The following is a 15,250-nucleotide window of genomic DNA, read 5'->3' on the forward strand; positions in this document are numbered from 1 at the left end:
CAAGCAGAGCTGACGACGTACCTAAGAAAATGCCAAAACACCCTTAACATGCTGTGTGGTTCACCAGGAGCTTTTATGTCCATTACCTGACTCGATACCAACATCACAGATGCAGGGAGAGGAGAATTTAGGATGCCCATTTTACTGTCACAGGAGAATAAGGTGCAAGGAGGTTAAATGACATGCCTGAGGTCACACAGCCGGCAAGTGGCAGAGCCCAACTAGAACCCAGACCTCCTGCCACCAAGTCCATGGCTCCCCTCTCTGTGCCTCAGGCTCTGTCCTCAGTGTCTGTGCAGCTGCCCCCTTCAGTGGAAGGGAGGATCTGACCTAGCCTTTCCCAAATTTGTGCTCCCTCATTGTGGGTAGGAGAGACTGGAAAAATCCATCCTCCACCACTAGCTGACAGTGGATTTCAGGAACCACGGCTTCCTTCTGCACGCGCCTCCTCCTTCCCCTGAGGGGCTTGGCGGACGCTGGGAGTGGAGATGAGTCAGGCCGGGAAGGGAGAGCTCAGCCATAAACAAGCGGGACTGACAGCAAGCACTTTCCCTGAGGCGCGTGACCTCCCAGGGGCCTTGGGGACTCTGCCTGAATGGCAGAGCTTCAAAATTTCATGATCCAGGCTTGGCAGATTTAATTTGCTATATTCACGGAGGCAGCCACAGAGGGGGAAACCTTTAGACAGGAGGTGGGGGATGAGGGAGAAGGTAGATTATTTCCAGCCTCTCATTGGAGAGCTCACATGGTTTTTTAATGCGTGTCATTTTTGCACATGCCCAATGTGTCTATGGCTGGGTGCTCATCCCTTCCAGCTCCAAACCAAAAGGACATCAGGACTGAGAACTGTAGCGCTGAACCGGCCTTGGAGATCAGAGGTCCCAATTCCTCGGGTTAAGGAACCACATGTCCCCCGAGGGAAGGGACTTGTCCAAATGCACACTTTTGGGGAGTTCTGGAAACAGATCTCGGGTCTCCTGTATCCCGGCCTGCACTTGTTCTGGTGAATCTCAGGAAAACCGTAGAGAAGGCACAGCCACTGACACAGGATGAGGAAGTAAAAGACGGGGGAAGGGGCAGAGAGAAATAGGGGCAAGAGTCCCAACAGTGAGGTTCTCCCCGCCCTGGGGCTGCAGCCCTGGCGAGGGACGTGCAAGGTGCCTACCTGCTCCAGGGGGATGACGAGAAAGGAGCCTCCTCCCGCGCTCTCCGTGACGATGGCCAGGAAGCGGGCGTTGACAGCACAGAAGTGGTTATCATGCACATTCTTGGTGATGGGGATCCCGTCGAAGCAGTGCTCCCGGTTGGCCACTTTCCCATAGACGTTCCGGAACTTCGAGCTGCGGTATTGCGGACGCCAGGACATCTGTGAGGGGCCAGGAGGGACAAGGGTCAGGCTGGTCACTGCTTCCTGAAGGGGCTGGGCTGGAGACTGGGGAGGGGACGCTGCTCCCCAGGGATGCAGGAGGAGAGCGAGCCCTGGTGACCCCGCTCAGGGAGCAGGGAGAGGACAAGGAGCCTCCAAGAATTGCGTGCCCGGTCCTGCGCTGGAGGACGTGCTCTTTCAATAAAGTCCTACAGGGGCAAAGAGTGGCATGAGGGCACTCACACATTTCCTGCTGTTGGTCCACACTCCCATCCCACTTTCCAGAAAGGATGCGGGGTCCTTTCCCTTCCAAGGGAGGTACCACCTGATAGAGCAGACCATCCACCCAACAACATGCATGGGCTGCCTCCTGCATGCCAGAAACTGCTCAATTCAGTAGGGAGGCAGAGGGAGGAGCTGGGTGTTCACAGATGGAGAGAACACTGCTGATGACCAGGGGGCAGGGGAAGAAGATGTGCCCCTCTATGTGCAAGGAGGCAAAGGACCACCCATTGTCATACCCTCCTCTGGTTCTCTCTAGGACTTCTAATCCACAAGTGCACCCTCAGAAACCTCTTAGTCCTATATATCATCATCATCACTAGGCACAGAGAGGGTAAGTGACTTCTCCAAGGACACACAGCTAAGGAGTAGGGCCGTGAACACAGGTCTCCTGACTGGAAATCTGAGACTTTTTCCTATGCCAGACTACCCTTTGTAGCCAGGTTTCTCAGTGTGTGGCCCACAGATCACCTGTATCAAAATCGTCTGGGGTGGAAGAGGTTTCTGAGCCTCCCACATCACTTGTTAGAAATGCTGATTCCTGGGTCCCAATCCAGACCTCCTGAATCCAATATTTGGGGATGGGGTCCAGAGATTAGCACTTAATCCAGCTTCCCCCCTCCACTCTCAGGGGGCCAGAAGCACACGGAAGTTTGGGAGCCCCTGTTCTAGCGAATGGAATGAGTGGTCCACTCCCCAACCTTCCCCACCCACCATCAGTGACTCAGGCTCAAACCAACCAACAAACCAGCTCCTACCACATGCCTGTCCCATGCTATGCACAGCAGAGAACATGGGTGTGCACGAGGGGGTGGGGGACAATGGATGGGCTGCCCACAATGGAGTCCAGCGTCGCTGAAAGGTGGCACCTTCCTATGGGGAAGCCCCAAAGATGGGCAGCATGGCACATGGAGCCCCACAGGTGTTCTCCTGGCAGACACGTATGCAAGTGCAACGAGCCACACGCATGTCCCCAGCCAGGGGTGTGGCATACAACAGGCGCTCAATAAGTGCTCTGTAAAACGAACATGCTTCTGACCCAGCTTCACCATCATCTATCCTCTCTCCTTCCTGCCAAATCTCCTGATGTGCCTTGAGTCTCCCACCCCATCTCAGGGCAGAAAGGGACAAGCTCATTTCTTCACATGAAATTTCCGAGGGGAAGAAAACAAAAGGAGCCACCACCACACAGAATCAGGAAACCCACCGAGAGAATTTGACTGAAAACAAAACTTTGCATTTGATTTAAATAAAGCCGAGAGCTCAGCTACAAAGGCTTTTCTTGAAGGAACAAGTTCAGCTCCAATGAGGAGAATCCCAGGGAAGGCTCCTCACCTTCAGGCAACCCCTCTTCCCCAGCTCTCTGGGGCCCCCACCCCGAGCTCTTCTCCTCTCCCCCAGGTCACTCTCCACTCCTCCCTACGCCGCCCCCCCTGCCCACGCTGTACCCCATTCCCGCCTGCCTTCTCCTCTCTCTGCCAAGTTCTGCCTAAGGCTGTTCAGGACAAAGTCTGCTGGAGAGGGCGGCGCGCACTGGCCGGCCGGGAGCCTGGCTGGTCACTCCTGGCTGTGTGACCCCAGGCAAGCCCCTTCCGCTCTCTGGTTTCTGACTCCTCATCTGGATTACATCATCGATCCCCAGAGTGGAGCTCCGGGGGCGTCATTCACGGTTCCTTTACGTGGTACAGAGATGAAGTTTTAAATTTTAGTAGTTAGTGTTTATTTTACTTTGCATCAGAAAAAATATAACTTGCATGCAAAATCCATCATTTCACACATATTATTGCTAATAAGGCTAAGTTAAAAAATAATGAATCAATTAAAAGAAAAATACAGCATGAAAAATATAGTATAGGTGGTTCATGGGCCTGGCAAAAATTCAATCTGATACAGGAGTGCTGGGAATCGCTCTGTCTCTTCCAGAACATTTTAGAACATTCTAGAAGATTCCAGATCCCACAGTTCCCACAGAAGAGAAAGGAGGTGGCACACTTGCTCATTCCAACCTGTTGTTCCTTGGTGGTACAGCTCTGGCCTGGAATGCCTTTGCCCCCCTCCTCTGCCCAGCCCAACCTCAGCCTTCGGGGCTGGACTCAACTCTGCCGGCACAGCGCGCGGCGACCTCCTCAGAACTGGAGAGCCAGCACATCTCCCTCGGCTCCTGGTCTAGACATTGTCAGAGGCTCTCTCGTCGCGAAGGCAGGTCTCAGCTCTGTGAAGGCAGGCAGTGACCCCAGGGCCTCTGAGCAGGACTGCAGACTGGTCTGTGATCTTCCTGGGCACCTCAGATGGGTCCCAGATGCCGTGGGGAGCCCTGCTGGGCACCCAGTCCTGTGACCGGCCAGCCCCTCCTTGGAGGGAGCCCAGCCTGGTGGGAGACAGACGGGAGCAGTTCAGCCTCCAGCAGAACACAAGGCCCAGGGAGTCGCTTCCTAGCCCACATCCGTGAGCAGGATCTCAATTTCTCTCCACCCCCAGCACAGCCCGTGGCTGGGTACCTGGGAGGGGCCGAACAAGGCCTGTTGATAATGGCCCAGCTTTGTGCTCTTCCCAGGTGCAGACTTCACTGCAGGGTCTCAGGGCGGCTGTGAGGGGAAGGGTAATAAGAACTGGACTGGGAGCCACGCAGACCTAGACGCCAGTGCTGCTTCTGCTGCTGCCTAGCTGTGTGACTTGGGCAATCCGCTTGACCTCTCTGTGCCACCTCCATCTGCTCTTATACAAAGGAAGCTAATAATCCCCACTACCTCCAAGTGTGCGGAGGAGTCAGTCCCAAGCTGCCAAGATGTGTACAGCACGGCCTGGCCCCTCTCGGGATGATCACTTAACAGAGCAGAATACGAGGCAGGAGAGGAAGGGCTGGGCTCTGTGCTGCCCACCCCCAGTCCATGTGGAACCCTCCAAAGCCCTGCAGGCTGAGAGGAGGGGCCTGGGTCCAACATGGCTGAGGGATTGACACAGGCCTCCTGGGAAACGTGCTGTCCCAGAGCTCCGAGACATCTGTGTGAGCTGGCCCGGCTGGCTCTCCACTGCCCTCCACACAGTACCCATGTTGCCTGGGAGGAGCCAGCCACCCCTGGCTGTTTTCCCATCTGACCTCACCTCTTCCTCCTCTCCCTCCTTCCTCCTTTTGCTCTTTCGGCCCTTTCTCCCTCTCTCCGTCCTCTCCCCAGCTCCCCAGTCCTAGGGGAGCAGACATAGCAAAGAGGCCCTGGTGGCTGAGGCTCCTGGCGGGCACCCTGGCAGCCTTCTTGCACACAGTCCGGTGGCCCCTCGCAGCCCATCTGGCTTTCCCGAGCTGGATGCTACGTCCTGGAGGACCAGGGCCTGCACTCAGCAGGCACATTCTTCCCATGAGCGTGGCAGTGGGGCTTCCCGGCAGGGCCTAGGATGATATAGTCCTCTCTCTTGGGAAAAACGGAGAATGTCTTCCCAAAACCTTTGTTCTCAGCATCCAGGGCACTGGCCTCTCCCCATTGGCTGGTAGTCCGGGGCTGGGTCCCGATAGAGACTCTCTTGCTGGGCCTTTGGAAAGACTGGGGGAGGGAGACCAGGGGGCCCTTGATGAGCTGTGGTTCCTCGTCACTGGGCCTGCAGCTTCACCCCACACGAACCCCCAGCAAGCCTGCAGGGCCGAGCGCTGAACCGGGAGTCTGCGTCCTGGGCTTCCACACCCGCTCGGACTCCTACTAACCTTGGGGAAGACACTTCGTCTCCCTGAGGTGCTCCATCTCTAAAATGAGATCCATAATTTCTGACTTTATGTGGTTGTTTTAAGAATCAAATGAGATTACTCAGGCGCAAGGCCCTATTCAAGATAAAATATCACTGCTGTTCCCGTGGGCCCAGCCTAATGAGAGGCGCCCTGGAAAACACCAGACGCAGACCCTGCTTTCGAGTCTCTTACAGGCCACTGCAGGGAATGAAACCGATGCCTGAGAAGTTTACGGGAATCAGACAGAGGCTTGGTGGCAAGCAGACTATAGAGAGAGTGAGTGCTACAGGAATGAGAGGTCAGGGAAGCGGGCGGATCAGGGCAGGCTTCATGGAGGAGGGGGCCATGAACTGAGACAGCACCAGGCACTGGGCACACATGGTTAGTCTCATAACTCCCAAGAAGGTTGGACCATCCTTGTTGTACAGGGTGGGAAACAGACTCAGCCCAAGTTCAGACAGTTAGCAAGCCCAGGGTTGACTTGAACCTGTCGTGACTCTGCAGTCCATATTGTGTTCCTTCCAACTGTTTTTTTTGTCTTTTTGGTGAGGAAGATTGGCCTTGAGCTAACATCTGTTCCAATCTTCCTCTATTTTGTATGTGGGATGCCACCACAGCGTGGCTTGATGAGTGGTGTACAGGTTCGTGCCTGGGATCGGAACCCACAAACCCTGGGCCGCCAAAGTGGAGTGCACAAACTTAACCACTATGCTACCAGGCCAGCCCCTTCTCCAACTTTTTATTATGAAATATTTTAACATATAAAAATAGTTGGGAGAATGGTACAATCATCACCCACCACCTAGGTTAATTATCATTAACATTTTACCATATTTCTTTTTCTGTGTGCATGTGTGTGTGTAGCTACTTATTTCTTTTCTTTCTTTTGTGCAATCATTTGAAAGGAAGTTGCAAACATCATGACTCCTGCCCTCATTACATCAGCACGCATTTCCCACAAAGGAAGCCAATTTCCTATGTTAGGACAGCACCATGATCGCACCTAAGAAAATTCACAATTCCTTGATACCATCCAATACCTAGCCCATACTCAAAATTCTCCAAAATGCCTTTTACAGCTATTCCATATTTTGAACTAGGATTGGGAGCCACGTTGCTCCCAAGTGTTTTCATTTGGTTGTGACACCTCTTGCGCCTCCTTTAAATCCAGAACACTCCCTTCACCTTTTTTTTTTTAGTGACATTGATCTTTTGAAGACATCAAGTCCGTTCTCTTATAAAATGTTCCAGTGATTTGTCTCACGTTGCTCTGTGACATCTTCTAAGTCATTCCTGTATCCCCTGTAACCCTGAGGAGTCAGGTGTAAAGCCTTGGTTTGATTCGGGTTAAGGATGCCCCTGTTACTACTCGCTTGGCTTTGGTGGGGGTGAGGATAGGGAGGAGAGGGCAGAGCATGTGAACATGCGCCTGCTCTCGGTGGCGGCAGTGAGGGGCCCAGCTGGCCAGTGCTGAGGGTTTGTTCTGGAGGTTGGTGCACAGAAGCCTGGAAGGCTCGGGAGGCTAGATCAGGCACAGGCGCACAGTGTGGGCCAAAGCAGGGCGTCTGCAGGCCCTGGAGGTCTGACCTTTCCGCCCGAGGTTACTAAGAGGCTGACTTCAGTCTGAGGTCACACACTTGGGGGCGCGGGCAGGAAGCAGAAAAGACTCCTCCCTATGCCGCCCGGGGGAGGAGGCCACACCGAGGCTGGCACTAGAGGAGCTGCCCAGGCCTCAAGGGAAGTCAGAGTGGGCAGCCAAGAGGGGACCTGAAAATGTGGCCCTTTGCCCTTTGCCCCTCACCCCCACGGCCAGCCTAGATCCTGGTGGATTTCCCACCAGCTAGTTCTACTGAGGGGAGGACACTCTCTCTCTCTCTGAACCTTTCAAGAGCAATGAGCACAAGATTGAGACACATTTGAGCTCCCCCAAAGGAAGGACTTTCTTAATGGTTAGAGCTGCCTGAGATGGAAAAAGAAGCTGCCTTGACAGATAATGAGCTTCCCAACACTGGAGGCGTTCAAGATTTCAGTGAGTGACCTCTGGTCAAGGGCAACAGGGAAGAAAGGATGGGACTAGATGGGCTCCCAGCCCCCAGATAAGAGAGTTCCTCTACTTTATTAAAGACACCTTGTTGCAACAGAGAGGAGCGTTGGGGTGGGAGCATACCAGCAGCCATCCTGGGTCTGCCACCCTGGCCGGGGACCTTGCTTCTCTGTAAAACAGGGATCATAATGCCTCCCACTCCCACTGGGTAGCAGTGACCCTGAAAGACAAGGGCTCCGGTGACAAGTGCCATCTCCCCCTAGGGCATCCCACAGAGGAGATTATGCTTTGCCACTTGCTTCCAGCTTTAGGTATTGTATGTTTTCTCTCTTTGGTTACCGGATTGTAAGTTATCAGATCATCCAACTCCTTCTGGCCCTGCACAGCCCCACCGCCCTGCACAGCCCCACGGGCCCAGGCCGGGTCCAGGTTCCTGTCTGGCAGGAGCCTCTGAGTGGCTCTGCCTGAGTACTCTGTCAGGTCGGCAGGAGGGCAAGAGCCAAGGTCAGGTTCATGCCTGCTTCCCTGGACGCCAGGCTGGTCTCCCTCAGAGCTCACCCAGGGCTGTAACTCAGCCTGCTGAGATGCTGAGGTCCATTTTCAGGGGGATGCTCCAGCCCTGCCCAAAGGATGCGGTCTGTCCCCTGCCTCCCCCCATTAGTGCTTCTGGGTCAAAGCTCTTCCTCTCCATTGTGTGTTCTTCTCATCATGCAGCCCCATCTCCTTGGGCTCCTTGTCACCAGGACACAAGGCCTCTGAATTCAGCACAGCTCTCAGGCTGGGGCTGAGAGAGTCTCTGTGGCCGACAGCACAGAATCGGTAAGGGGACCAGTGGCTGTGGAACTGTCCCTAAAAGCCCACCCACAGCCACAGCTGTGACCCTCTGCAGACACCACCTCATTCACCAACCCCCCAGCTGACCAGTGGGCGGAGCTGGGCAGACACTATAATCCCATTGAAAATATAGCCTATATATACGACTAATTTGAGGCTCAGAGCGGTTAAGAAACTAGCCCAAAGTCACAAGCTGTAAAAGCGGCAGAGCCAAGACTTCAGCCAAGAACTTCTGACTCCTGATCTACTGTTTATTCCAATCTAATACACATCTTCTCCTCCTCTGGGCTCTCTACTCAAACTCTTACCCTCCACCCTTGCTCCATATACTGAAGGACACTACACAGAAGTGTAAAGAAACTCTATAGTAGTCAGGGTTTTTAGAGTCAGAAAGAATCCAAAGGTTTCTATCTTGCTTCTGCCATTTGTTAGCTGTGTGACTTTAGACTAGTTACTCAACCTTTCTGAGCATCAGTTTCTTTACTTGTAAAATGGGAACAGTGTCCGTTGCCCAGCTCACTGGATGCAATGGAGTGACCAAATGCAAAGTGCCTGGCAAGGTGTCTGGCCCAGGGTGGGTACCACCCACTAGCTCCACCCTCTCCCCTTCTCCTGCAAGGGAGAGGCTCTGACCTGAATTAAGTATTTACTTGGGGAGGCCAGGCTCTGCCAGGAGGAGGAGGGGGCCGGCTGGGCTGGGCCAAGGGTCAGGAGGAGGGAGGGCAGGCTCTGGCCTCCAGATGTGCCCAGCTGCTGGCCCGCTCCCTGGCGGCCTCTCCCCAGGCCCAGGGCCAACCTGGTTTCCCTCGAGATGGGAGGGTCGGAATGAAGAGTATTCATTTCACAGCTGAATGGCCCTTATAGACTCTTAAGAAATGGAGGCTGGCTTTTTGCTCCTCTGAGATAATCACTACGTACACTCACACATGGAAGCAAATTGTATCCTGTCCTCGGGTCCCGAGAATGATTTATTGCGGCCAGCAGGCGCAGTTTCTAGACGATGATGGCTAAAATTCAGTCCTTTAACTGGAATGGAAAAACGTACCAGGGCAGTTTTTCTCTTGTCTCCAGCTCAGGTGAGGGGGCAGCTCAAGGCAATGTACTTGGGGGAGAGCTGTCAGCTGAGGGAGCCCAGGAGCCCCCGGGATCTGCCCTGGCGACTGCTGGGCACTTGTTCCCAGGCGGCTGCCCATCCGGATCTGTGGCAGAACCTCTCTTTGTCCCACTGCTGTCGGAGAAGGGCTGGCGTTTTCAGTCTGGTTTGGGTCACTAGCTGTGTGACCCGGGACAAGCCACCTTCCCTCTCCAGGCTCAGTGTCCTCTTGGGTGAAATGTGGGTATCAACTGCACCTGCGTCCTGGAATCCCTCTGAAGATGGGAGAGGAGAACCCGGGGGAGGGGCTTTGCAAATGGTGTGCGGCTCTCAGGACGGCAGATATACTCTCGACATCTTCGTCGCATTCGCCTTCGACATTCTGGGTCCCTGAGCGACAGCCGGTCACTTGTTCCTCCCGCATCTCTGAACCAGTTCTGCTTTCCCGAGCCCAGGGCTGGGCACACAGGAGGGACAGTGCATGATCCCAAACTGGAGGGAGCAGCAGTGAATCTGCCGCAGCCCGAGAAGCTCCAGGGCCAGGCGGTAACTACGGAGATGGACGCTAATCTTCAGTTTCCTCCTCTGTAAAATGAAAGGCTATGATCTTACCTTTTTAGCAATAAATATTACTCAGAACTCCAAAGGTAAAATGAGCAAAGTCAGAGCTATTTGCGTTCAAGTCTAGCAGGAAGCTGGCAGCACCTTCAAGCCATGGTCCTGGGACTGCCCTGTGGAACCCGGGGCCCACACGGAACCCAATTTGAGAACCTCTGGTGTGAGGAAAGATGCCAGAAACCTGCCTTCCAGCTGGCTCAGCCACTAACTTGCTGGGGACCCTCAGGCAGATCCCGGTTCTTCCCCCACAGGCGTTTGGGCCATCACCCTACCCTCCAGCTCTGCCATTGCATGGTCTTCCTGGTTCTCACTGGCTTCCAGAACTCAGGAGAACCCCAGCATGAAGAAGCCACATACCTTCTGTCTGAGTTCTCCGCACCCTACGGCACGGCCAGTTTTCGCAGGGGCGCAGGGCAGAGGAGGCTGCCTCACTGACCCCGTCCCACCTTCAGGCCAAGAGCTCGCAGGGTCAGGAGAGTGGACTCCGTGGCCAGTGACCCGTGTGCCAGTCCTGCTCCACCTCCCCCAGGCCGACCTCCCTGAGACTCAGTTCGCTGTATCCATAGCATGACCTCCTCGCGAGGGTGCCATCCCCCTTCTTGGAATTCTTCTTTTCTCACTTCCTGCAGGTCTTTGCTCAAAAGCGACCTCTCAGTGAGACCTTCCCTGAGCATGTCATTATCAACACGCGACATATTTCACTACTCTGGTCATGCCCTCCTCCCCCAGAACGTCAGCTCCAGGAGGGCAGGGCTTCCTGTCTCTTCTGCTTCCTGCTGTATCAGCAAGGCCTACCAACAGTATTTGGTGCATGGTAAATGCTAGAAGAACGTACCTGCCATGGGTCTAGGGCAGTGGTGTGCTGGTGAGTGGTTAACAACCAGCTCTCTGAGGCAGACGGGAGCCCTGATACAGTGTTGGCCAATTTCCATGGTGTAAGTACTCTCACCACGGCTATTTCAAGGTCCCCATGTGGCATCACTGCATGTGTCGTTGGGCTAGAGTTAAACTGCAATGGAAATAAGATGACAGGAAAAGAGGTAGGTGCCACTGAGATAGACAGCGAATGGAAGATCACATGAACTGTATGGTTTTTACGACTTCCCCCAGGACAGCATCTCTCAGAGCCCTGGTCTGGTGATCCCCTAACCTGGCTATGCATCGGAGTCGACTGAGGAGCATGTTAGGAAGGCACTACCTGTAGACACTAGTGTCAGAGAATATCTGCTCTAGCCCATCCACCTAAGAACAGGCCAAAGCTGGACCGTCCCACACGGCAGCTACCAGCCACATGCCAGTGTTTACATTCAGAGTCACTGAAGTTAAACCAGATAAAAAATTCGGCTCCTCAGACTAAGCGTTACATTTTGAGGGCTCACTAGCCACATGTGACTAGTGGCTACCATATTGAACAGCACAGATTACAGAGCATTTCCATCACTGCAAACAATTCTATTGGACAGCACTGGTAGAATATTAATTAGCCCCCCAAAGGTCACATCCTAGAAGAAAGAACCAAACTGAACCTCCACACCTGGGAGTTCCTGGCTGGGATGCACATGGACCAAGGAAAGCCATGACCTGGAGTCACCCCAATGACTTTCTCTCCATCCCCCGCAAATGTGGACTGCCCGGGTTCCAGGGCAGCTCTCCTAAGAACCCTCAGAGCCTCTCGGGTGGGCCCTCAGTCTTCTCAACCACGAAATGGAGATTCCTCCCCTCCACCGAGCTCTGTTCGGCCTCCCTTACGCTATCAAGCAGCAGATCAAAGTCAAGTGGGAATGAACAAGGCTGGGATGGCGCCTTCTCAACAGTCTGCTGAAGGGAGGGTAAGATCCAGCCTGTGTGGATGCTGCACTCTGCCCATCCCCCAACACAAGTCCAGCCAGACACAGAGTCTGTTCCTGGAGCAGCCTCTGCCCTGAATCCCCGCTGCCTTTCCCGCTCTGCTGAGAGCACCGGACATGTGAAGAGAAGGCTGCCGGCCTCCTCTGCTCCACGCTCTTCCGGAGAGCTTGCCACCTCCCCCTGAGATGGCCCCTGAGCTGGGAAGTGTTTCCTGAAGCCCCCAGATTCTGTCCTGTGATCCCCTTTTCCTGGCTCATCACACTAATAACAACAGCCAACATTTATCGAGTGCTCACTGTGAGCCAAGAATTTTACATTCATTATATCCTGTAATCCTTATGACAACCCCAAGGACCACCATTATTCCCATTTACAGATGCAAATGGGCTTGCCCAACATCACTTAAGTGGGCGAGCTGGGATCTGAGCTCAGACCTGACACCAGGTCCTCAGCCACGCTGGATGTTATGAGGGCAGGGACTGAGTCTCACTCTGACTTATTTTTCCAGGACTTACCACTGGGCTGAGTAAATGTTTACTGAATACACGAATGAGTGAAGGAACAGGACAGGGATAAGGAAGCGTGACCCTGACTCTTCCTCTCAAAGTCTCTAAAAGCCCCTGTGGTACTCCCAGATATAAACCTCGTCCATCCACTTATCTGCAGGACCAGATCCTTGTAAGATGCGGCCTGGGCAGAAAGCCGGGAGAAGGAAATGTCTGCCTCCCTATGGGCCTGACTTTTCCTACATGTAGTCTTGAAACAAAAAGGCTTTCACAGAACCATACCCTGCCGGATCTGAAAAGGACCCTTGGGTCCACTAAAATCCAACCTCTCATTTCACAGACTGAGGGCCAGAGAGGGGAAGTGACTTGTCCAAGGTCACACAGCAAGGTCACCTGATGACCAGTCCCCATTGCAAGCCTCCTTTCCGGGAGGTGGTGGGACATGGTGCTGCCACCTCTTCCCTGAGGCCAACCCAGAGTGGAGTGTCTGAGGCAGGGAGGCCCCATCCTGGGAAGCACCCACCCCCCACGGGGGTTCTGAGTTCTGTGTTTCTCTGCACAGTGCAGCAGGGGCGGTGGAATTCAAAGCACAGGCCCAACAGATGGTTTCTATTTGCAGCCACCGAGTCTGGTCTGTGCCAGACTCCTGACCTATTTTGAGGAACTGAGGGCCCCACTGGCTCAGGGATGGCCTCCCACTCATACCCCTTAACCCACAGTTTGGCAGGAAATCAGATGGGTGGTTCAAGGCCAGTGGAGATGGGGTGTGGAGGAGGAAAACCTTTGAAAATGAGGCTAGGGTGGGTATCTGCAAGCCTGAACTCTAGAGAAGAGATCCTCAGAGTGTGAGGCCCTGGCAACCTGGAGGATTTGTGGAAATTCAGGTTCCTGGGCCCCACCTCTGCCAGCAGGATCGCACCCTCTGGGAGCGGGCTGGGGAATCTGCATTTGAACCAAGCTCCCAGGTGATAACCAAGAACACTGGTTAGAAATGCAGAATCGCAGGCCCACCAGGGACTGAAGCAGAATCTACCATTGAAGAAGATCCCAGGTGATTCGCAGGAGTGTTAAAGCTGGGGAGCACGGCCAGTCTTCAGCACTTCTCAAACTTGAGCTTGCATCCGAACCACCTGGGGGCTTGTGAAAACCCAGATGGCTGCCCACACCCTGGGTTTCTGACTCAGGAAGTCTGGGGCAGGGCCCAAAAATGAGCATTTCTAACGAGTTGCCAGGTGATGCTGAAGCTACTTAAGTCCCTGAGCTGTAATGCAAGCAGCATTGTGTCCTCTGAAGCCCTAGCTCGTGACCTTTCATAAGTCGCTGGCCTCTCTGAATTTGTTTCTCCATCTGTACAATGGATATAATTCATAGCTTTTTCCTAGGACAGCTGTGAGGCTCCAATGAAATAAAGGGTGTGAAAGTGCTTTGTGGACTGCTATAAGACACTATTATGAAAATCAAGTTGTACCTTAACAAGTCTTTGAGGTGCTCTCATTTGCCTGTCACAGCCACCCTGCTGTACAGTGAGGTCAGTCAAAGAGCCAGGCCTCATGTGTTCCTCGAGGGCCTTCTGCATTCCTGGACTGCCGAGCACAAGACCGGCTGTGCGGCAAGTGCTCCACAAGGGCTGCGGGAATGCAACCCGGGATTTCTCATCTCAGCTCCATTCTCTTTCCACTGCGGCCTCTACTCCTCACACTCTCCTTCGTGGCCCCTCGGCCTCTTGGTAGGACAGGCCAAGCAACTTTTTTAAAAAAAGATTGTTTGATAGCCGAGGCTAAGGCTGAGCTGGCAGATGCCGGGCACCCCCAGGGCCCCTCAGCTGTGAAATGCCCGCCTGACTCCGGGGATGACTGGGCACCCCGTCTTCAGAGCGCCCGGCCCAGGCCCCGGCACACGGCGGGCGTGCCCTCGATGCAGGGGTCCTCCAGCTCTGCCTTACTGTGCAGGCACCCCCAAGCCAGGGCTGTTTGGGGTTCACATGTTTATAGTCAGATCGAGCTCGGGCTGACGCTGCTCCCCATCTACTAACGCTCCTAAAACAACGTGTTGCGTATGCCTGCTGGGCACGGGGGAACACAGCTGCCCGTGGGGTGGAGTCCCATGGGCTTCCCCCCAGCCCTGCAGAGGGACCCTACACGGTAGCCAGGGAACCCTCAGACCACCTGCCTTACAGATCAAGAGCTTGGCTCCCTGTCACCTGGCACTGCAGGAAAAGATGGGCTGATAAGCTGTCCCTGGGGGAACGTGGTAAGCGGCTAGGGCCTTCCTCTTCCCAAGAGACAATTTCTCTAAACGGCCACCAGGGACGGCAGGGAGGAGAAGCATGGCCTGTGCGCTGGTGTAGTGTCTCTGTCAGAGACCAGAGGAAGCCGGCCCATCCCTCAGAGCCCCGGCTGAGAAAGGGAAGGAGGAAAATCCTTACATTACCGTGATCATCTGGGGTATAAGAGAGTGCGGTTATCGACCTGCCCACAGAAATAAACTCCTTGCATTGCTTACCCTCCACTGCCCCCAAGAGATGTGTGTGTGTGTGTGTGTGGTGTGTGTATGTGCATATGGTGTGTCTGCGTGTGTATAGGTGTATGGTGTGTCTGCATGTGGTGTGTGTGTATGTGTGGTGTGGGTGTGTGTGCATGTGTGTGTGGGGGGTGGTTTGTGCACGTGTGTGTGTGTGTGGTGCCTGTGTATGTGTATGGGGGTGTGTGCATGTGTCTATGTGGAGTGCGTGTGTGCGTGTATGTGTGGTGCCTGTGTGTGGGGGCTGTGTGCATGTGTCTATGTGGTATGTGTGCGTGTATGTGTGGTGTCTGTGTGTGTGGGGTGTGTGCATGTGTCTATGTGGTGTGTGTGCATGTGTGGTGCCTACGTGTGTGGGGTGTGTGCATGTGTCTATGTGGTGTGTGTGCATGTGTGGTGCCTGTGTGTGGGGTGTGTGTGCATG

General features: G+C 54.2%; 1 protein-coding gene across 10 annotated transcripts in view; it reads right to left on the bottom strand.

Annotated features, from left to right (window-relative positions):
* The window catches only part of CORO2B (coronin 2B), a 137,901-nt gene that overhangs the window by 66,907 nt on the left and 55,744 nt on the right, over positions 1-15,250 (bottom strand). For 9 of the 10 annotated variants that reach the window (XM_070269795.1, XM_023654862.2, XM_070269772.1 and 6 more), the window contains exon 2: positions 1,166-1,366. In XM_070269795.1, coding sequence (XP_070125896.1) covers positions 1,166-1,366 — 201 coding nt within the window. Of the gene's footprint in view, positions 1-1,165; positions 1,367-10,787; positions 10,957-15,250 lie in introns of those variants that run through there. The other variant, XM_070269765.1, reaches the window with a different exon arrangement.

The sequence above is a fragment of the Equus caballus genome, chromosome 1, assembly GCF_041296265.1.
Source record: "Equus caballus isolate H_3958 breed thoroughbred chromosome 1, TB-T2T, whole genome shotgun sequence".
Taxonomy (NCBI): Eukaryota; Metazoa; Chordata; class Mammalia; order Perissodactyla; family Equidae; genus Equus; species Equus caballus.